This window comes from Syngnathus leptorhynchus, chromosome 21 (genome assembly GCF_054491065.1).
Source record: "Syngnathus leptorhynchus isolate UIUO chromosome 21, UIUO_Slep, whole genome shotgun sequence".
Lineage (NCBI taxonomy): Eukaryota > Metazoa > Chordata > Actinopteri > Syngnathiformes > Syngnathidae > Syngnathus > Syngnathus leptorhynchus.
This window is the reverse complement of record NC_141215.1, coordinates 7,445,459-7,466,397: the sequence shown is the minus strand read 5'-3', so window position 1 is coordinate 7,466,397 and position 20,939 is coordinate 7,445,459. Positions and strand designations below refer to the sequence as shown.

Below are 20,939 nucleotides of genomic sequence, written 5' to 3'. Positions count from 1 at the left end.
CACATGACTCCTCATGCAAAGAAAAACGCCTTTATTGCATTTCACATCAATGACGAGGCCGCGGGGACCGTGGCGCCATTGCTACGAGTCTCGGCCCTCTCCGACCATTCTGTCATGTGACTCAGTAAAAACATGCGGAGGAAAACAAACACGAGAAACGCAAGAAGAGAAGAACGGAAGTCCGACAAGTTGCCTCCCACTGACGCGATTATAATTAAAAAAAACAAAAAACAAACAAAAAAAAAAAACAGTCCTGCGAAATTCTACGCCTCCTTGTTTAGTGCTTGGTGAGCTCATTGGACAGCCAGTCGAGACCCTCGTAAAGCCCCGTCCCCTGAGTGGCGCAGGTGGCCTGCACGTACCACTGAGGAGGGCGGGGGGGGGGGGGGGGGGGAGAGGTGTTTAGAGAACGCCTTTCAAATAAAAAATCGCGAGGCCAACCTCCATACTTACGGTGCGGCTGCGCAAGTCGTTCAGGCCCAGTTTATCGGTGAGTTCGCTGGCGGCCATGGCGTTGGGAAGATCCTGCTTGTTGGCAAACACCAGCAGGACAGCATCCTTCAAGTCCTCCTCCTGGATCTGCCAACGCAAGCGACACAGCTTACGCGGCTGGGCACACCATGTCGCCCGTGCGTTCGGCTCACTCACCATCTTTGAGAGTTCATTGGCCGACTCTGCCACTCGCTCTCCGTCGTTGCTGTCCACCACGAAGATTAGACCCTGCGAGTGCAAAGCGGCAAATTGCAAAAGTTGAGGGCCACCACAGACGTCAAACGGCCGACTAGCTTTTGTCTGGTGTGATTGCCCGAGAAGACGTTCGGCCGGGTCCGAGATGCGTTAAGAGAGTAGTCCCGATAATGTCAGAAGCGCAGCAGAGCCACATTGTGAAAGGGATACTTGATGGACGACGAATCTAAAATCTTTTCATGTCCAATTACTTCTTGTAAAAACACGTGCTCGGCAGGTCCTTCCCAATGCGGTTTTTGGTATCGACTTGGATTCCCCACACACCAAGAAGCCTCTTCGTGACAATGCGGCCATTTAACAACACTGCCAGGACTTTCACGGTCCTACTGGGAAATGACATCTGCACGCATGGGCAATGATGGTTAACTGCTTGCTTGCGAGCGTGCGTGCGTGCGTGCACAACCTGAGTGTTCTGGAAGTAGTGTCTCCAGAGAGGTCGAATCTTGTCCTGTCCGCCAACATCCCAAACGGTGAAGCAGATGTTCTTGTACTCCACCGTCTCCACGTTGAAACCTGAAACAGGGGGAAAGCTGGACGTCACCGAGCGGCGGCCTTTCTCCATTTGCAGTTGCACCTGATCTCCTTGGGACGGCAGGTGGGCGTCACTTGCTGCAGACTCCAAGTGTGAAGTAGGACGAGCAAAGCAAGCAATCTGACAATGGGCTGTTTTGCTTTAACGAGGAAGGAAGCGAGACGGAGCCCTCGACCAGCTAGACGACGTCAGACGCGCCTGCTTACCGATGGTCGGAATGGTGGTGACGATCTCTCCTAGCTTGAGTTTGTACAAAATGGTCGTTTTTCCAGCTGCGTCCAAGCCCACTGTCTCACATATATACACACACACACACACAAACACGCGCGCGTCAGACAGAGAGTCAGTTTGATGAACACAAGCGGCACCGGTTCAGAAAGCCCAACAGCTCGCCAGCTAGCTCAGTTGAGCTTGTCTTAGCTTAGCGGTCGGCTGGCACTCACCCATCAGGATTCTCATCTGCTTCTTGCCGAAGAGCTTGGCAAACACCGTGGAGATCGTCAGGCCCATTTTGACACGAGCGTCGCAAGCAGTCTTGTCGTCGTCCGGGATGAGATGTTGGGCTTCGGCGAATGGTCCAACCGTGGGCCCGAAACTCGCTGGAAGCTTAGACCTCCTCCTCTTCCTCCTTGCCACGTCCAGGCCAACGCGGAACAAATGACGTCACGAAGCACCGCGAAAACTTTATTTCACCTCACAGCCTGCACACTCTGCGTGCTTCGGAACACGATAGACGAGCTCGCCCCGCTGCCACACCACAAACGACCCGAGTCGTGTCAATAATTTGGCCAACCAAAGACAACAACATATTTAGAGTCGTCAAAATGATACGAGCTACCGATGCACCTACCTCACTTCCGGCTAAAGACAACATGGCGGCCGTCGGTTGACTTGTAAACCTCCCTCAGCATTCCGTTTTCCGCTTTCAAATGCACAAATTCCAAAAGATGACCTGTTTAAACGCAACAGGACGAACGTCTGCTGAGGCAAGAACGGGGCAGTTGGCTTCGCAAAGTTGAACTTTATTCAAAGTATTTGACTTTAGTTCAACTCGCAGTTGCTATGAGAGCGACACGTTGAATGAGCATATGTGGCAGCTGTCAAAGGAGAATTGCTTTGCGCGAGACCTGCGTCTGATCATTCATACAGACGATTCCAGTGCTACAAGTATCACTTAACTCTGGTAAGTATCAATAAAGTTCTAGTCTGTCTACGTCATCAGCGTTGTGTGTCGCGGGGAGGGAGGCGACCGACGCGCAATACGGCGATTCGGTCGGGACACACTCACAAGTTCGGCATGCGTAGTAACGTTAGCGACTCCGCTTCAGACTGTGTGCCTTGCCCAGAGGCACCGCAGGCAGGTGTGGCTCTACAAGAGCGCAGGTTTCTCTTTGACTCAGTGTTTGGACAGCCGACAATCCCGCTTCTTCTGCTCGTCCGTCACACGCTGCCCTAATCCTTGCAGCGGATCCGGACGGAGGGAGTTTGAGTCATGGAAAAGTTTGCAATGAGTTTCGGGGCTGGCCCCAGCAGGAAGGAGCTTCTGGAAACGCTCGAGTCCCAGAAGAAGCAGCTGGCCCAGTACCAGAGCCGCTTCAAGGACGTGGTCCACGCGTACAAGAGTCTGCTGAAGGAAAAGGAGGCCCTGGAGGCCAGTCTCAAAGTCTTGAGCACGTCTCAGGATGCAGACACGGTACACGGGCGGCTCTGCGGGCAGGTTGCCGTCCAACAGGACTGCGGAGACGGTGCGGAAGCCCAGCCGGTGTCTGGCAAGGACGCGCCGGAGGTAAGCGCGCCAGAAGCCGCAAGCACCGACGACGCAGCGGCACCTCGAGACGGGGAAGCGGAACACGCAAAGGTTCAGTTGAGGAGCCAAGTGGGCACGCTCACCACTGCGCTGGCCACCGTGACGCAAGAGAAGTCTCGCATGGAGGCCAGCTTCCAGGCCGACAAGCGGCAACTCAAGCAGGAAGTGGACCACCTGCGGGAGCGCCTCATCACCGCCGGTGCGCAGCAGCAGGCCGAGGTCCGTGACCTGCGGCTGCAGCTGGCGGAGAGCCGCGCTCGCGTCATTACGCAGCAGCATGAGCGCGAGCAGGAACAAAGCGACCAGTTGCAGCAGCTGCAGGAGCTGCAAAAGATCCTGCAGCAGGAGCGGGACCTGCGACAGGTCGCCGAGCTGCGGCTGCACGAGGCCAACTTCCTGGCGGCGGCGCACGCCGTGGACCGCGGTGCCGAGCCGGAGGCGCTCCCGAGCCAGGCCGGCGAGGAGTGCAAGCAGCTGAGGAGTAAACTGCGTGCCGCCGAGGAGCGACAAAAGCAAGCGGATCCCGGGGCAGAGGGCCTGCAGCAGGAGCTGAGCCAGCTCAAGAACAGCCTCCGGGACCAGATCCAACAGCACAAAGACGAGGTAGGTCTAGCTCGCCTCGCCCTGCCCTGCCCTGCCCTGCCCTGCCCTGCTCTGAGCAAAAGCTGCGCAGCGGCATAACGTCAGAGGTGTGTTTGGCGCAGATGTGTCAGGAGGAGGCGCGCGCTCACACCGCAGAGCTGCGGGTGGGTGCTCTGGAGCAGCGCGTGTCCGAGCTCTCGGACCTTCTGGGTTCTTGCGAGAGGGCGAGGCAACGAGAGCAGCAGGCGGCTCAGAGGCTTCGAGAAAGGATGGTGCAGTTGGACGCCGAGAACCAAACGCTGGTCTCCAGCAGGTGTCCGGACGAATCCCATCTGGACCTGAAGGACAAGTTGGAGAAGGTGAAGAATCTGCTGCTGGCCGCCCAGAAGAACCCCCCCGGCCAGCCGGAGCGAGACGCCACCAGCCAGGAGGAGCTGCGGCAGCTCAAGGATGAGTTGGAGCGCTACAAGCTTCGAGCCAAGGTATCCATCCTTCTTGGTAGAGATCGTGGCAATAGTGGTGCACGAAAGCGATGCCAAAACGGCTTAAGGCCTGGCATTCTCGTTTGCAATTTGACCTCGCCGCCGCTAACGTCTACGACAGTAGCTAGCGAGCTGCATAATTGACGCCGAGCTCTTTCCGTATAGACCACGTCCAAGAGCGGCGACGACAACAACGCTTCCAAGGAGGGCTGCGCGGCCCGCGAGCTGGAGGAGGTCCGTGAGCAGTTGGCCGACCTCAGGGAGAAGTACATCAGCTTGCGCGTGGAGAGCGACAAGGCAGCAGTCACGCAGCAGCGCCAGCTCCAGGAGCAGCAGCAGCGCACAGCGGCGCAGCTGCGCTGCCAGCGGCAGAAAGCCGAGCGCAACCAGACGCTCCACCGCGACCAGCTGCTGCGTCTGGAGGCCGAGCTGCACAAACAGCGGGAGCGGACCGTGGCGTTGCTGGGCGAAAAGGACCGGGAGCTGGAGCTCCTGCGAGCCGCCGCTGCCGTGCCCGGCCCCGCCGCCGCCGCCTCCAAATCCCTGACTGAAGAGGAAGTCAGCGCCCAGGAGGAGGAAGAGGAGAGGCAGGCAGACGTGATGGCGCGAGCCCTTCGGCAGGCCGCGCCCGCCCAGCCCGCGCTCCTCCTTTACGTCGAGCAGCTGGCCCGAAAAGAAGTGGAGGCGGCGGGCCTGAGGCGGCAGAAGCGCCAGCTGGAGGAAGACATCCGCCGGCTGCACGGCAAAGTGGCGGCCGGCGCCCAACGCCACGATGACGAGACGCGCCAACTTAGAGCGCAGCTGGACCAGCTGAACCGCGAGCACAAGCGCGAGGGCTCCAACGTGGAGTACCTGAAGAACGTCATCTACAAGTTCCTGACGCTGCCCGACGCCAGCGGCAGGCAGCAGACGCTCAACGCTATCCTCAGCATCCTACACTTCAGTCCACAGGAGAAACATTGTGTCCTAAGGCAGCAAGGGGCACCCTGGTGGAGCAGCCACACAAGATGATCTGTTTGCAAACGAACACGCCTCTTTTTTCCCCGCCATTAGGATGGCAATAAATGTTGACTTGTCACCAATCGATGGGGACTTGATGCATTCCTTTCCTCCAGGTGCTCATTGGAGCCCCTGTGCGTGACTTTTCCGACCACCTTACGTTCGCCCACCTGCCGTGCGTGCGTGCTTGCGTCATTGGGCTTCGAGCACGTCTCGCAGGTCTTGAGGCAGCGACCTCACGATGACGGCGATCAACGATTCCAGTCGCTTGAAAATGTCATCTCTCGCCTGCCCTCGCTGCCTCGCGGCTTTCGTCTGAAAAGCAGGCACAAGTCAGAGCTACTATCAACCGGATCCAAATGTCGCTTGCGCACCTTGTTTGAGGCTGAGGGGGCCTCCTGAAGAGGGAACCAAAGCGGGCGCCCGGTCACTCCACACGTCACCTCGCTTGCTAATAAACAGGCCGGCAATTTGACAAAGAGCATCTAAGTCTATACATGAAGCGCTGCAAAGGCAGGCAGGCAGGCAGGAAGGCTATCGAACTCTAGCTCACCAGCTTATCTCGCAGCTTCAGAACCAAATCGACAATCTCCACTTCAGACTTGTCGCGAGACCATCCCGGCAGGTCCTGAGATACAGACACGAGGCTCAGCGTGGGGACGGACGGACGGACGGGGTGGAAAGTGCCGTCGCTATGACGATGGTCGCTCACTGCCTCACAGATGACTTCCAGGTGGAGACGCTCCAGTTTGCCAGTCATCTCTCGGAGACGCTGGCGGTACCAGCCGTCAAAATTGGGAGACTTGAAGAACTTCCTGCGGAGACCGGGTGAGGTGAGCAAAATCCGCTCGTCCCTCCCGCCGCCGCGATGGCCGTACCTGTACAGTCCCGTCCGGTCGCCTCGCAGCGTGGAGCTCAGCTGAGGGCCGCCGCCGCGCTCCAGCACGGCCATGAACTCGTCCTGACTGAAGGGGCGAATTTGCGGGGGCGTCTGCGCAAAAACCCCAGATGAGCGTACGGCCAGAACCACACGCCTACGTCGTCACGCTCGGCGGCCATTGTGGGGCCTTACCTTCCAGGGCGTGACGGACCTCTGCGACGGCATCAGGCTGGCCATGTAGCGCTCCTAAAAAAGGCCAAAATGGTCCTTTTGTATCGGCGCGAACTCTCCGGACAAGGGCAAAGCGAGTCGCGGCTCTTACCAGCGGGATGATGAAGCTGTGAGTCAGCTCGAAAAAGTGCCTCCTCAAGATGGCGCTCTGCACCTCGGACGGCCGCCGCCTCTGGACGCCCTGCGGAGGAGAGCCGAGCGCTTGACTCTTTCCTGTTGAGAAGCTGCCACCGCTTACCTTCAGCAGACGTTTGATGACCATCTTGTCTTTGAGCAGGAAGCTCTCATAGGCCGTGAAGAAACCTGCGCAATGGGAACAGCGGGAGGGACTCAAGGCGTGCGCCTACCTGGACACACGCACACACACACACACACACACACACACACACACCTGGCTTGGTGTCCGGCGTCTTGAGTTTGGCCACTTTCTTGATCTTGAGCTGCTTCGGGACCTCGCCTGATGGGAGAGCAGAGAAGATGGCGGTCCATCTCAAAGCTGCGTCTTTAGGTGCGGCGGGAGCGACGCGCGCCATCACCTGACAGCTTGGTGTTCTCTCCCAGTCGCAGGACATGAGGCCAGCCGTGGAAGGTCTTGATGAAGAACGGGTTGGTCACGCCCAGGATCACGTTGGGCCTGAGCAAGATGGCACGGCTCTGTTACCAACGGGGAAGCCGGCGGCGGCCGCCGCTCGTACTCACGGCGCCTGCGTCCTGGTGGTGTATTCTCGGAATTCGCTGTCGTGGACCGTGAAGTAAGGACGGAAATCGCAGCAGAACTTGAGCGGAGCGATGGAGCTGAGTTTGCACGGTGACACGGGTTACCGTGACAAGCGCACAGCCCAGCGCGGCCAATCGGGCCGAGCGCAATCCGGGTACCTGACAAGCGCCAAGACCATTTCCGAGGAGACGGCCGGAGACGGCGCCATGACGACCACCGGCTCGCCCAGCAACGCCAGTTCCCACAACATCTGTAGATGGATCAGGACCGACTGGAAACACCTGCACGGGAATGAATGAATGGATGGATGGATGATGTCGCCGGCGGAAGGCGAGCGGGAAGACAAGTAAGAGGAAGAGCGAGCGACCTGAAGAGGTCCAGCTCGTGCACGGAAGGCAGCGGAGTCGGCACCACCTGGAGAAGTTGAACATCCTCCGTCCAAATGGAGAGCGTCCGGCGCAACGACAGACAATTCAGAGCGGGCGACATAAAGCGGGGCAAATATGCAGTCGCTCGCCGGGACCGACCACCGTGACCGTGACAGAGGTGCGCGTGCCAGAGAAGAAGCAAAAAAAAAAGTCTGACCTCCTCAACCGAGTCTCCCGTTGGACTCGCCGCTTTGTCCGCCTGGCACGGAATTCGGACCTGAGGACAAAAATCAAGTCACCAGGGTGCACAACACAGCCTAAATAAAACTAGTAACCCTTACCTGCAAGACCACGCCTAAGAGTGGGAGGTTAAAGGTCAGTCCAGCGGCCAGGAAAGGCCAGCGGTCCATCTGCTTGCACACTGCGCACAGCAGGGGAGAGAGACGTGGCAAGATCATCATGGGCACGGCCACCTGTGCGTGCGTGCGTGCGTGCGTGCGTGCGCTGATGTCACCTGTTTCCAGGCAGGGCTGAGATTTGGTGAAGAAGTCGGATGCGATGATGCGCAGCACCGAGGAGAAGAGCTGGACGAACGGCAGCCGCGACACCAGAACCAAAGACTGAAAGGCACGTCCACGTCATGGCGGGTTTGACACAGGCTCCATTTCAAAAAGCTCAACTCGTTCTGCGCATCCATTGAGCACGTGTCAAACACGAAGCCGACCGGAGCAGACATAAGACGTGAATATTCTATTCCTGGCACATTTCTTGACGAGTCCAACCTCCGGTCCTACTTTGTCCGTCTCAATACGTCACCTTCTGGAAGTACCCTCGCTTGACCGACACGTCCTTGACTTGCCGGAAGTAAACGTAGCCGTAGAAGTGTGAAGTTTCGCTCTGAGGGGAGGCAAGGCAAGGCAAGACAGGCAGCGCCGCTGATTGGTTTGTTTTTTGGATGTCTCATCTTTCTCGTCGCTTACCTGCAGGGCAGCGGGGGCATCTGGGCCGTAAAGGTCATGGCACGGTCGGGAACGTCTGCGACCGACAGACTGACGCATCCTGAAGCTGAACTGGGTGTCCCCGATGCATCCTGGGCAACGGAGCCAATGGTCAATGGGCTGGCTGGCTGGCTTTCGACAGCGCTTTTCTACCTAAGCTAAAGGTGACAGATGCGAGCGAGCGAGCGAGCATGCAGTCAAAGATGAGCTAAGGCCACATTTACCAGAGTACGAGTCCGGGAAGGAAAGGTAGCACAGGCTGCTCTTCTGAAGGCAAAACAATCAGTTGGCACTTGGCAAGACCCTTCAAGCACTGCCATCCATCGACTCACCTCCTTCTCGGTCAGCTTCACGTCAGGTGGGTAAACCAGCTGCAATGAAAACAACGCATTGCAAGGAAAAACATTAAGTACATTCATTCACTGGTCGTGGCTGGGAGCAGAATGAGGCGAGATTTTTTCCGAGCTCATCAAGAAACACAAGGACACGCAACACATGCCATGCTACCGAAGCTAAGCTAAGCTAAGAGCCCGAACCTCGATGGCTTGTCCGAGCTCCAGGTCAAAGGTGACCACACACAAACACTCGAGCCACGATGAGAAGCGGGCCCACGGACGTCGCCGACGCTCCGCTTCCTCGCCGTCCGGCGGGTTCATGACGACTGAAGGAGTAAGCGCGACAGGTGCGGTGCGGTGCGCTCTGGTCGGACCTCCCAGGTTACAGCTTCAGACGACGCAGCGCCTCCCTGTGGACACCACATGTAACGACAAAAACAGCCCCGACAACCCTTTTTCAATAAATACATTTCATCGAAACATATTACAAATTTGACAAATAGAAGGGTCATCTGTAGCAATGCAATAGCAAAAGATAGTCCATTTGATGAACAACAAATATAGACAAATATCAAGAGAAAAGGAAAATATATGCTGTAACGTGCTCGGGGCATAAATTGTTGACATGAAAAGTATTCAATCGGTGCACATCTTGTTGCGCCGACGACCTTTCGCTTTTGGGTTGATGGACGCCGTGACGTCACCATCGAGAAACTCTATACTAAAAATGCTCAACATTAAGAAATAATGGTATCATATCTCCATGTCTTGTCTCTCCTTTCTACGTCCATTGCTCAACCAATAGATAATATACATCAAACCAAACGTCCTCGAGCACAAAGTCGTCGTAAATGTTTTACTGTGAAAATCCGCCCAGCTGCGGGTTCCGGCCGGCCTATAAGAAAGCGGAGTCTCGTACCGTTGCGTTCACTTTCCGTCGAGGAGGCGGACAAAGTAGCATCCAGCATGTCTCTCGATCCGTCCTCGTTCGCGTCCGCCGCGAAGTGCGTGACCCGTCACCTCAACTTGAGCCTGCACGTTGACTTCGAAAGTCGGGTTATCCATGGGACGGTGGCCCTGACGATGGAGGTCCTGGAGGAGCGCTTCTCCTCGCTGGTAACGTCGCGTCGTACCCGGATGCTGCTTAGCCTGCAGGCTAGCGGCTTTATGAACGATCGAGCATACTTTATCGGTCTGAACTTTGACTGGCAGCCAGGCAGCCAGGCAGCCAGGCAGGTTGACTTGGCTTTCTCGCGCAAGGTTATTTAGGGAAAACCTTAGCGCTCAAAATGACATTATTAGTATTATTTTTATTATTTTTTTTAAACAGACGAAGTTCAACGGTGTGTCAAACAATTGTAAAAACTTAAACCTAACCAGTTTTCATTCATCCCATGTCATTTTCACAATGTTTTCGTTGAGTAGTCAAACCACAAATAATTTCATAAAGTAAACCTGTTTCATATATTTATAATGTACATAAATCTTTTTCAATGATAAACTGACACTAGAAGTATTTTTGAATACACATGTAATATATGTATTATTTTGCGCCGTCTTTTTTTTTATTTCCGATACGTACAAGCCGATCGTTACAGGAGTTTGACTGATGAATGCACAAAATATCACACATTTCTTAATCTTTGCTGGGCCAGATAAAGATGATAATGTACCTTTTCCCATAAGAAACTTTTTTTTTTTCAATGACAATTTATATTTTGAACGCACTAAGAGATCACTAGGTGCCAGGCCGGTTTCCCATGTTTTTTTTTTTTTTTTTTTTTAATCTGCTGCAGACTTTGGACACCCGAGACCTGAAGATTGTTTCCGTCAGTGCCAACGGGCAGGCAGCCTGTTTTACTATGGGCCCTAAACACTCCTTCAAGGGGACGCCACTGGAGATTACGCTGCCCTTCGACCTTTCCAGGTGAGCAGTCCCCCCCCCCCCCACCTCCCGTCGGACGAACGGATCCCGCGCTGACTACGGACTGTGTTCAACCGGCGGGCGGCCTGATCAGAGGGCAGCACGCCGTCGTGGAGGTGACTTATCAGACGTCGCCCACTGCGCCTGCGCTGCAATGGCTCACGCCCCAACAGACGGCGGGGAAGAAACTTCCATACCTCTTCAGTCAGTGCCAGGTGAGCGGCCGGCGGGCCAGCCGTTAAGCCTTGCGTTTGGTGCCGGTTGCTTGCTTCACTTCCCCCTTGCCGCCGTCTCGTCTTGCCTCATAAGCAGCAGCAGCGTCCGGTTTCCTCTGTTGTCATAACAGGTAGGGTTTTCCTTTTTTTTTGGTGCTGGTGTGCAGGCTCATCACTGCAGGAGTATGCTGCCTTGTCAGGACACTCCGGCCATCAAGCACACGTACTACGCTAAGGTCGGGTTTACGCACATGCGTAGAAGGAGAGAGAGAGTGTGTGTGTGTGTGTGTGTGTGTGTGAGTGAGTGAGTGAGTGAGTGAGTGAGTGAGTGAGTGAGTGAGTGAGTGAGTGAGTGAGTGAGTGAGTGAGTGAGTGAGTGTGGCAGACAAACGAACCTAGCGGTGTGCGGCGTTGGCAGGTGTCAGTCCCCAAAGACTTGGTGGCAGCCATGAGCGCACTGCCAGACGGTCAGCGCGTGGACCCCGGGGATGTCAATCGCACAATCTTCCGCTTCAGACAGAACGTAAGCTGCCGACGGACGGCCCCCATCTCCAAAAAGGTTGCGCCGCGGCTGTACTGGACTTTTGATTGTTGCGCTTTTGCCTGCAAGCTCAGGTGGCCATGCCGTCCTACCTGATTGCCTTGGTGGTGGGCGCTCTGGAAAGCAGGTATGTTGAGTCCAGGTGCGGCTCCAGGTTCACACTTGTGACACGCGCATTCTTTGTAGGCAAATCGGGCCCCGGTCCAGGGTCTGGTCCGAGGCGGAGTACGTGGACCGAGCGGCATTTGAGTTCTCTGAGGTGCGTCCCCCGCTCGCTCGCTCGCCTGGCCCTCCGCTCCCTAAGCGCCGTAGCGCCCTTTAGACGGAGGTCATGTTGAAGACGGCAGAGGACTTGGCCGGCCCCTACGTTTGGGGGCACTACGATATTTTGGTCCTGCCGCCATCCTTTCCGTACGGCGGCATGGAAAACCCTTGCCTCACCTTTGCCACACCTACGCTACTGGTGAGCACACGCAGTCGGTACCGCGTGCACGCGCGTGCTTAGTAGACTTTGGTTATTTTGACATTCTGCGTTGCGCCCGCAGGCTGGAGACAAGTCTCTGTCCAACGTAAGTAGGTCAAACGTCTCATCCGGTCCTTGCTAGCGTGGAAAACTGTTGAGGTCATCCTCTTCCCGCCGCCAGGTGATCGCTCACGAGATCTCTCACAGCTGGACAGGAAACCTGGTGACCAACGAGACCTGGGAACACTTCTGGTTAGTGGCTCAGATGCCGCCTTGCCAAGACAGGACAGGACAGGACAGGTGTTGACTTTTGGCAGGCTGAACGAGGGTCACACGGTGTACCTGGAGAGGATGATCGGCAGGCGTCTGGAGGGGGAAGCTTTCCGCCAGTTCAAGGCCATGGGCGGCTGGAAGGACCTGCAAGACTCCGTGAGACCCGACGCCGCCTCGACGCCAGCCGCTGCCGCCGTCTTGACGCGTGTGTGTGTGTGGCGTGACAGGTTAGCACCTTTGGAGCAACAAACCCCCTGACCAAGCTGATCCCAAGTCTGCGGGACGTGGACCCGGACGATGCCTTCTCCTCCGTCCCGTATGAGAAAGGCTTTGCTCTTCTGTACCACCTGGAGGAACTCCTGGGGGGTCCCGGTAAGCCACTGGCACGACACCACCCGCTCGCTCGCTGTCCTTGTGGACGACTTGTCCCGCTTGTCTCCGCCAGAGGTCTTTATGGGCTTCGTCAAATCGTACATCCAGATGTTCGCCTACAGGAGCGTCACTACGGAGCAGTGGAAAGACTTCCTTTTCACATACTTTAAAGACAAGGTGAGGCACAGCGGAGGAGCGTTTACGCCGCGAGCGAGCTCCACTGCACGGCTTTTTTTGTCTGGCAGGTGGATGTCCTGAACAAGGTGGACTGGAACGCATGGATGTTCAGCCCAGGGATGCCGCCGCTCAAGCCGCAGTGAGGATCCTCCAGCCGGCGCTCAAAGGCTGGCTGGCCAGCCAGCCAGCCAGCCAGCCAGCCAGCCAGTCTTTGAGCGCTGCGCTCCAGAGCGAGCCACTGAGCCACACATTGTCTCCTTTCTTCTTCCAGCTACGACACCACCCTGGCGGACGCCTGCATCGCTCTTTGTCAGCGATGGGTCCAGGTGAGACTGGGGTGGCGCCCCATTCCTTTGTCTGCTTTTCACGGGCAGGCCGGTCACAGCCTCTTCTCGGTTCCCGTTCCAGGCCGGAGAGCGAGACTTGAGCGGCTTCGGCGCCTCAGATGTGGACGAGCTGTCGTCCCACCAGCTGGTGGAGTTCTTATCTCTTCTTCTGCAGGAGGTAAAACCAGCGGGCACCTTTGCGCGCGCTTGAGGGAGGGGCCCGCTTGAGTCCGCTCTGCTCCTTTTCAGGAGCCGCTTCCTTTGAGCCACGTGAAGAAGATGCAGGAGGTGTACCATCTCAACGCTTGCATGAACTCGGAGGTCCGCTTCAGGTGGGTTGCACAACCCACCCAACCCCCCGCCGGTCGGCCGTGACCGTCTACCACTGTGTGCCCAGGTGGCTGCGACTGTGCGTGCGGTCCCGCTGGGAGGAGGCGGTCCCGGCGGCGTTTCGCATGGCCACCGAGCAGGGCAGGATGAAATTCACGCGTCCGCTTTTCAGGTACGGGAGGGAGCGCTTGGTCGTCGACGCGTCAGGTGACTGGATGGATGTTTTGCCCCCTACAGGGAGCTGTTCAACTTTGAAAAGTACCGGGAGGAAACCGTGCGAGTGTTTCTGAATCACCGGGCCGCCATGCACCCGGTGACCTCCGGACTGGTGGCCAAAGACCTGAAGGTGTCAGCAAAGCAGTAGGACAGCCACGCTAGTAGCAGCCAATAAAGAAGGGCTTTGGTGTGAAAACCACCGCTGTCTTCATTTGTCTTTTGCAACAGGAAGTTGCACTTTGGTGGTGGCGAAAGGGGGGTGATGACACTCGCTTAGCGTATTGGTTGGTGGCTGTGGTAACAGAAATGTCCCTTGATTTGTAACGGCTTGTGTCAACAACTCTTCTCTTTCTTCATTTGGGGTCAACTGTTCATTTTTAGCGGAGTTCCATCCGAGGCTTGTGCTTTGGACAGCCGTGCTCTCCACAAAGCGGTGTCTGGAAGGATGAGACGTTTTAGAAGGACAAAGACTCGCGGTCGGTCGGTCGGTCACCTGGTGCACGCCGACCTTGTTTTGAGAGCGGGCGGCTCAGGCCCGGTCCTGGCTGAGCCTTTGTTCCTCCAGCAGCGGCACCAAGGCCTTCCTGCGCTCAAGGACCTCCAACATCTCCTCCAGGATGGCGCGCTCCTGCAGCAGCACCCGGTCACCCTTCAGCCGGTCTGTCACAAGGAAAGGCGGCAGCGTGGCTTAGCGTAGCGTAGCGTAGCGTGCCGGACGCCGCTTTCAGCCAGCCGGCATTGTGGTTCAACTCACCGTCCAGCATCATCCGCTCGCGAAGCTCCTGCTGGAGTCGGCTCTGTTGGTCTTCCAGCTGCAGTTCCCGCACGCTGAAGCGGCAAAAGTCACAATTACAAAGCCGCCCGCCGCCGTCGTCGTCGTGCCTCACGTACTAAATGCCGAGCTCCGACTCGTATCGGGCCAGGGCGTTCTTCTGCTGGACCAATTGGAACCAAAGCTGCATGAAGCTGCTTTTGTCTTCACCGCACGCTCCTGCGCACAACACACACACACATACATCGTGTTTCGTCCTTTTGCCACCAGACGTCTTTTATTGACGTCTCTCGTGGGAAAGGCTCTTTTGCCCGGCCGGCGACGGCTCGCTCTCAGGAGTTGCGCTCTGCTGGCGTCGGCAGTTATCACATTGAGATGCTGACTGATGCTAACTCGCGTGTGTTTAGCTCCCCAAAATGCAACTGATTTGAAAGGCTGGACCAAAAAAAAAAAAAAAAAATGAAGCTGGCAGCGATTACCTCGGAGACTTTGCTCGAGCGCCACTCCTAGGGCCTCCAGACGTCGCTGCTCCTCCTCCACCAACTGCAGCTGCCACTGGATCAGCTGAAGAACAAAAGAAAAGGTCAAGCGCTCTGTGCGGGCGGGGAATCCTCACTCGCCAGCGCCTCCGTCCGTCCGCTCGCCCGCCCGCCGCACCCTAGCTCACCTGAGCTCGGCGTAGCCTCTCGAGTCGCCGCCGCTTGGCTCGTCGGCGGCCGCTCCTCTCCAGCCGACGGTTCTCCGTCGGCCGAGGTGCCTCGTCTGGGCGGAACAGGCTCTCGGGCACGCTGAGGCTGGACGGCTCCCGGGGACGGACCAGGACGCCCGCTACCTCGGTGGCGCAGGACGAGCCGCCGGCCAAGTCCGGGGGAGGACGACGTCGTGCCCGACGCTCCTGCCAAAACGTTTTTTGGTTTTTTTTGGTGAGCTTCGGCAAGTGATGGTAAGCGCACGTGCGGTCTTCCTACCCTGACCTTGGGAAACGCTGACCTAAAGGCCAGCGCGTGGGGAACATAGGCAGGCTGAGGACGAGCAAAGCCGTCAGCGTCCGAGACGGGTTGGAGATGAGTGTGAGCGCCGTGGTCTACCTGCACCGCCGCATCCCACTCTCTGACGCAAAGTGTCTCCAAGCGAGCTGCCATGTCCAGAGTCTCCAGACGCAGCTGCAAACAGCCAAAGAAAGCGCCCGTTTCACCAGTGAGCGTCAAAACACCCTTTGGTCACGCTTCTTACGTTGTTGCGGGCTTCCGGCGAGCATTTGCGTTGCGCGGTCCACCAGCCGGCGTCGTGCGTGTAATGAGGGAGTGGCTCTGCTGGGGGGAGGGCAAATTGTGACATGGCTGTGGTGCTTCAGTCAACTCCATTGGCGGCGGCGGCACACTGGAAGCGTGAACTCCAGAAGCGACACGGTACCTGGTCGGCCAGCCTCTTTGGTCTTGTCCCCGGTCCTGGAAAACACGGCCTTCCACATCGCCCTGGCCCCGCCCCCTTCCGCATGTTGGCAACGACCATTGGATCCTTCAGGCCACGCTCCCTCAACACATTCCCCTTGCGGCAGGAGGAGCTTCTTCAGAGAGGGGTCATCCGACGACGGCCGAGGTCCCGCCGACGGAGCTTCATTCTCCGAGGGGGAGGGCCAACGCACGGAGCAGACGGAGTCCACCTTGGTCACGAAAGAAGCGGTGGAGGGTGTGTCGCGCCGGGCCGGAGTCTCACCCGGCGCCGCTGTGCCGGTGTCTGCCGAGAGCAATTCAATGAATGAAGGAAGGAAGGAAGGAAGGAAGGAAGGAAGGAAGGAAGGAAGGAAGGAAGGAAGGAAGGAAGGAAGGAAGGAAGGAAGGAAGGAAGGAAGGAAGGAAGGAAGGAAGGAAGGAAGGAAGGAAGGAAGGATTGCCAGAGGCCCAACGGCAGCCCAAAGTTCTCGGCACTGACCGTCACTGGATTCTTCCTCACTGACTGGCTGGTCTTCCTCTCGGTCCTCCTCTTCCTCACAGCCCGTCAACCACAGGCCGTCAAGAGCCTCCTCCCACGCCGCTTGGTCCGTCGGCGAGACCAGAGTCTCTGCCTCTGAACTGAAGGCAGAGCAGGTGTGCAGCCATTTTCTTTTCTTTTCTTTTCCTTTCTTTAGACAGTCACCTCATAGTCTGGTCATCCGTGCTCAGGTTGAAACAGGCCAGGAACTCCTCAGAGATCTCCTCCTCAGAGATCTCCTCGGCCTCCGGGCGCTCCGCTTTGTCGTTCTCCAACTCGATTCGCTCCGGTGTGAGTGAAAAAGCTGCGCGACACACGCAGGCCAACAGACACAGACAAACAGACAGGAGTCCTTCTGGGGTGCCAAGGCCTTGGGGCTTAGGTTGAGCTCCTTGAGCTCACCTGACGAGCGGCGACGCTCTGTTGCCACGGGAGAGTCTCCAGACGACAGCAGCAGTGACGTCTGCCACAGAGAAAGGCCGTTTTTAACTCCCCGCATCACGAGCTACTTTGTCACACGCAAAGAACGTTTGGGCTCGTTTTCCTGTCCCGGGCCTCGCCCCGCCCTCCGTATTCAGAGCTTCAATGTGCGCTTACACAAGACGGCCGCCGAGTTCTGTCGCACGACACCATTCGGTCGGGCTTTGGCGCCGGCGGACCGGCGCAAGCGGACGGCTCGCATTGCCGCGGACACGAAAACTTCCCTGAGAAGGACACAGATCAGGTCAATCACGTCAACAAACAAGCGCTGCCCCAAAAAGTGTGGAAACGCGCCGCAGCCCGACCTTTGACCCGCTCACGTGCTCACCGGTGGCGGCGTGGAATCGGTAGGCGGCAATTCTGAGCGTGCTTCGACACACGTGGCACGCGAAGCAGCTTCGGTGAAAGAAAAGCCCTTCGGCGCTCAGACGCTCCATCACGTAAACTTTTTGGCGGCAGAAGAAACACACGTCGCTGGCGCGGGCCGTCTACAGACACGCACACACTTGTGGTTAAGCACAGTCGCAGGCCTTGGAGGTGAGGAGGTGGGTGCATTTCTACCGGACGCTGGCGGTCGGCCACGGGCAGAGTGTCCGCTTCCTGCTCTGACCCCGGCGTCCGCTCGCCCTGATGTCAAACATGACACGTTCCAAGACTGGCAGGGACAAGCACGCGCCCAAGGAACGTACCAAAGAAGAGTCGTGGCCCAGTTTGGCCTGCAGGAGGCGGGCCATCAAACGGACACGGGGGCCGGGAGCCCCGGCGATGACGTCGTCAGCGGCCGGCTCGCGCCACTGGACAGACACGCAAAAGCTAAGGTCTTTTGTTTGCACCATGTGACGTTAGACAGTACGCGGGCATCAAATAAAGGTTTTGGAGTTGTCACCCACTGCGGTGGGGGGAAAAAAAAAAAAAAAAAGTCACCCGCTGTTACTCTCGGTGGCACCTTTGGCTCGGCCGGGTCCTCTTCTCCTGCCGAGTAGACGACGCGCGCTCAGAGGCAAAAACCTGGAGACGGACGGCGTGGCTACCTTTGACATTTGCTGCCGCGACAGGTCCAGTCCAAGTCGGCTCAGGAGGGAGGCCGGGGTCACCGAGGCCTGGGAATTCTGGGACAGCCAGACTGTAGGTGGGCGCAGCGGTGATGCGGCAAAATGGCTCTGGCGCCTCTCGGATTCCTCACCTATGGCTACTACACAAACCATGCGAAAAATTGAACGAGTGAGATTCCGAGCGCTGCCTTTGTTGAATGGAGCTTGGGCCGCAAAAAAGTGAGCGGGGAGAGAACATAGGCCAGCACAGAAGCACATTGTAGACAACCTTTTGCTTTAGGTCTCACCCGAAGAAGGCGGCCCACCCCGTAGCAGCTGGTAGAGTTGACTGAGGTACATGACCATGGACAGCGCGTCTGGTTCTGCCGCCGAAGTCATCTCTTCCACCGTCATCAGCGGCGAAATTCCCAACTCTCGCTCGCACACGTCAAACGCCAAGCCAACGTTGTGGTGGTGCGCCGCCGGGTTCAGAGACTCAAAGTCTCTGCGGACGCACCACGGGGAGTCATTTTGACGGCACGAGATTGTACCCCCTCCCCCCCCGATTTCCTTACAAGAGTTGGGGTCTGTAGCGGTGGAGCAGGGCGCATAGAGCCAAGCCGCTCTTCCACGACGCCGTCAGGTCGCTGACGGCGACGCCGGGGTAACCCGTCGTCTGCTGCCGACACCACGCCAGAAGCCGATTGGACTCTGAGAGCGACTCTGGTCGGAGCCGACACACACACACGAAACGGTGATGCCTACCGTCCGCCGCCACAGCACAAACTCAAATGGAGGGGAGACTCACCCGGTCTTGGCGGCGGCAGCGGCGAAGCTCCCACCAATTCCGTCTCTTGTCCCGCGTTCTCCTCCGTGTCGAGCAAATGTCTCACCTGTACACGGAACGAATGACGTCAAGCTCGCTGAAGCGTTTGCTTGTCCGTGTTCTCACTCAAGTACTTGATCAGGTGTGACGCTCAGGCAGATGTTGACGTATCGACTCGACGGGTCCAGCGAGTACAAAGAAAGGTTCTTCTGCATGTTTTCGGGCGTGGTCTGAGCCAAGAAACGGTACAGACTCTCTCTGCAAACAGACAGATGTCACACCAAGGCAGACGGACGGCCAAGCAAGCAAGCAAGCAAGCAAGCAAGCAAGCAAGCAAGCAAGCAGGCAGGCAGGCAGGCAGGCAGGCAGGCAGGCAGGCAGGCAGGCAGGCAGGCAGGCAGGCAGGCAGGCAGGCAGGCAGGCAGGCAGGCAGGCAGGCAGGCAGCCAGTCAGGCAGGCCACCTCTCAGCCAGGAGGTCCAGGGGAAAATCTCCTTGGCACCACCGACGAATCATCCAAGACGCGTCCAGGGCGGCCAGGAAGCCGCGGGCGACGCCCGTTCCCATCGGCCAGAAGGGCTGCCGACAGAGACGGACGTACAGACGGGTAGTGCGGCTCCGTCCCCCAGCGCCCGACCCGGCCTACCTCTAGCAAGCTGTCCCCCACTAGCGTGACCAGCAGTCGGTGCCCTCGGCGCCGGCGGACCATGGCGGCGTTCTCCGACGCGTACATGGACGTGAAGTCAAACATGGCCACGTCCGGGCGGCCGTAGTGGTTGATGGCAAAGTCCAGAGACGGAAGCTGGCCGTCGGTGGAGAAGTCGGCGGCCGTGCGGGCGAAGGCCTGCAAAGCCTTCTGGTCCACGTTACCCCGAGAGAGGAGCAGCTCGGTGTCGGCAAAGTCCTGGCAAACAACCAAAGGCAGATGTCGAAGTGAACGCCATCAGACAGAGAGTAGGAAAGCAAGGGCTTGCGCCACCTGTAAAATGACTCCTTTGTGGAGCAGGCTGCGTTTCTTGGCCGTCATGACAAAGTAGTGCGTGTCGTCTTTGTAGTACACCAAGTTCTCCAGGTCCACGCCTGCCATACATTTCTCACCATTTTACTGTGCTGCCGTCAGAATGAAATCCCAAACGGGCCTCAGGGTTCTTACCGGTTTGCTGCCGGAGGTCCTGGAAGAACCGCTGGTTGAAGATGGACGCCACGCCGCCGATCTCCTGCACTCTGGCCTCGGCGCGAGTGTTTCGGTTTTTGAAATTGGCGGTGATGGCGATGGCGAGCTTGCCGCGGAACTCTTTGCGCCGAAAACCTGCGGGCACAGGCCGTGGCTTGCGGACGGGTTCTCACCTTCGGACACCTTTGCTCACGTTCGCTCACACAACGCACCGGGCAAAGTGTTCCTGCGACCGTCCGCTCCCACGATGACGTCAAACTGCAGCTGATTGACGGCGTGGGACTTTGGCCACGCCTCCAGCATCCAGCCCACTCCTGGAAAGAGACGGGAAGCCCGCACGCCCGACTGACGTCGACAGACGGAATCGGGAACGCAGGCGTCCAAGCCACGAGAGACAAGGGGACGGACGGGACGGGCGGGGAGTTTGTCTTACCGCCTGGGCGCTGGTCACTAGGCGGCTCCAGCACGTCCTTAAACTCCACGTTGACGTGAACTTCCACGCCGAGCAGCAGCGCCACCTTCAGTAGAACCAGCTGAAGTTGACGAATACCTGCGCACGCCAAAGAGCTGAGGGCAAAGCAGCGGCGGCGGCGGAGCCGCGGGAAAGCGCCCGGAGGCGGCATGCTCACTGATGTGGTCGATGGAGCCGGCGCAGAACTTCCCGTAGAACTTCTTGGCGCCGAGTCCCCGCAGGTCGTGGATGGCGAAGGGCCAGAGGTGGAGCACGTTGTTCCTGGAGAAGGCGTCCCTCTTCTCCAGGACCACAACGCGAGCGCCCAGGAAGCTCAACTCCACCGCTGCGCGCAGGCCGCAGGGCCCCGCCCCGATCACGGCGCACTGGCCAACGGCAGTCACGGCGGCGGCGGCGTCACACGGCGCGGGTTGGTTTGAGCTCGGGGTTCGTGGGACGTACCGTGGCGTCGCGGCAGGCTCGGTTCTGCAGGTATTCTTGCCGCGAAGCCCGGCGCTCCAGCTTGCTCCACAAGGCGTTGGCCTTCCAATACGCCAGACGCCGTCTGATGGCCCGGTAGAGCGGATGCTCGTTGCCGCGCCGATCGGCGTCCAGGTCCAGGTGCAGGTGCTCGCACAGTTGGCGGAAGGAATGCAGCGTCGCCCTGCAGGTGGACGCTGACACAAACTCATCAAACAACACCTGAGCCTTTTCCCGCC

At 57.9% G+C, this 20,939-nt stretch overlaps 4 protein-coding genes across 15 annotated transcripts; 2 read left to right on the top strand and 2 right to left on the bottom strand.

Annotated features, from left to right (window-relative positions):
* Positions 1–14: 14 nt before the first annotated feature.
* Positions 15–2,104, bottom strand: LOC147040565 (ADP-ribosylation factor 4). The gene is made up of 6 exons (XM_085902202.1): positions 1,723–2,104; positions 1,486–1,566; positions 1,151–1,260; positions 649–720; positions 454–579; positions 15–364 (listed from the first exon to the last, which is right to left on the bottom strand). Exons 1-6 carry the CDS (start codon positions 1,787–1,789, stop codon positions 278–280), a joined length of 543 nt encoding a protein of 180 aa, XP_085758328.1. The 5' UTR covers positions 1,790–2,104; the 3' UTR covers positions 15–277.
* Positions 1,370–8,215, top strand: gcc1 (GRIP and coiled-coil domain containing 1). Of its 2 annotated transcripts, XM_085902195.1 has the most exons (4): positions 1,373–2,462; positions 2,745–3,689; positions 3,791–4,150; positions 4,316–8,215. In XM_085902195.1, exons 2-4 carry the CDS (start codon positions 2,772–2,774, stop codon positions 5,159–5,161), a joined length of 2,124 nt encoding a protein of 707 aa, XP_085758321.1. In that variant the 5' UTR covers positions 1,373–2,462; positions 2,745–2,771; the 3' UTR covers positions 5,162–8,215. The 2 variants fall into 2 exon arrangements, with proteins under 2 accessions (XP_085758322.1, XP_085758321.1); XM_085902196.1 differs by having other exon boundaries at positions 1,370–3,689.
* On the bottom strand, positions 3,876–20,215 carry dennd6b (DENN/MADD domain containing 6B). 10 transcript variants are annotated; one of them, XM_085902185.1, is made up of 26 exons: positions 19,982–20,215; positions 19,749–19,904; positions 19,575–19,675; positions 19,242–19,499; positions 19,059–19,174; positions 18,731–18,854; positions 18,579–18,663; positions 18,346–18,493; positions 18,079–18,275; positions 17,771–17,931; positions 17,429–17,533; positions 17,301–17,366; positions 17,068–17,227; positions 16,857–16,963; positions 16,662–16,722; positions 16,425–16,563; positions 16,221–16,360; positions 15,702–16,025; positions 15,522–15,601; positions 15,257–15,451; positions 14,956–15,183; positions 14,768–14,852; positions 14,408–14,507; positions 14,271–14,344; positions 14,025–14,176; positions 9,730–13,953 (listed from the first exon to the last, which is right to left on the bottom strand). In XM_085902185.1, exons 1-25 carry the CDS (start codon positions 20,070–20,072, stop codon positions 14,046–14,048), a joined length of 3,432 nt encoding a protein of 1,143 aa, XP_085758311.1. In that variant the 5' UTR covers positions 20,073–20,215; the 3' UTR covers positions 9,730–13,953; positions 14,025–14,045. The 10 variants fall into 10 exon arrangements, 8 of the variants coding, with proteins under 8 accessions (XP_085758314.1, XP_085758317.1, XP_085758316.1 ...); XM_085902188.1 differs by lacking the exons at positions 14,271–14,344; positions 14,408–14,507; positions 14,768–14,852; ... (19 more) ...; positions 19,749–19,904; positions 19,982–20,215 and adding exons at positions 3,876–4,006; positions 5,320–5,464; positions 5,703–5,777; ... (15 more) ...; positions 8,677–8,715; positions 8,881–9,089 and having other exon boundaries at positions 9,599–13,953; positions 14,010–14,152; XM_085902191.1 differs by lacking the exons at positions 14,271–14,344; positions 14,408–14,507; positions 14,768–14,852; ... (19 more) ...; positions 19,749–19,904; positions 19,982–20,215 and adding exons at positions 3,950–5,464; positions 5,703–5,777; positions 5,862–5,964; ... (15 more) ...; positions 8,677–8,715; positions 8,881–9,089 and having other exon boundaries at positions 9,599–13,953; positions 14,010–14,152.
* On the top strand, positions 9,578–13,715 carry lta4h (leukotriene A4 hydrolase). Of its 2 annotated transcripts, XM_085902198.1 has the most exons (19): positions 9,584–9,795; positions 10,476–10,606; positions 10,698–10,818; positions 10,986–11,054; positions 11,237–11,341; positions 11,434–11,486; positions 11,546–11,618; positions 11,682–11,822; positions 11,905–11,928; positions 12,004–12,074; positions 12,140–12,251; positions 12,323–12,467; positions 12,541–12,644; positions 12,713–12,783; positions 12,916–12,970; positions 13,053–13,148; positions 13,220–13,302; positions 13,368–13,472; positions 13,538–13,715. In XM_085902198.1, the coding sequence occupies exons 1-19, from the start codon at positions 9,646–9,648 to the stop codon at positions 13,662–13,664; spliced, it is 1,836 nt and encodes a 611-aa protein (XP_085758324.1). In that variant the 5' UTR covers positions 9,584–9,645; the 3' UTR covers positions 13,665–13,715. The 2 variants fall into 2 exon arrangements, with proteins under 2 accessions (XP_085758323.1, XP_085758324.1); XM_085902197.1 differs by having other exon boundaries at positions 9,578–9,795; positions 12,916–13,148; positions 13,220–13,472.
* Positions 20,216–20,939: the final 724 nt, after the last annotated feature.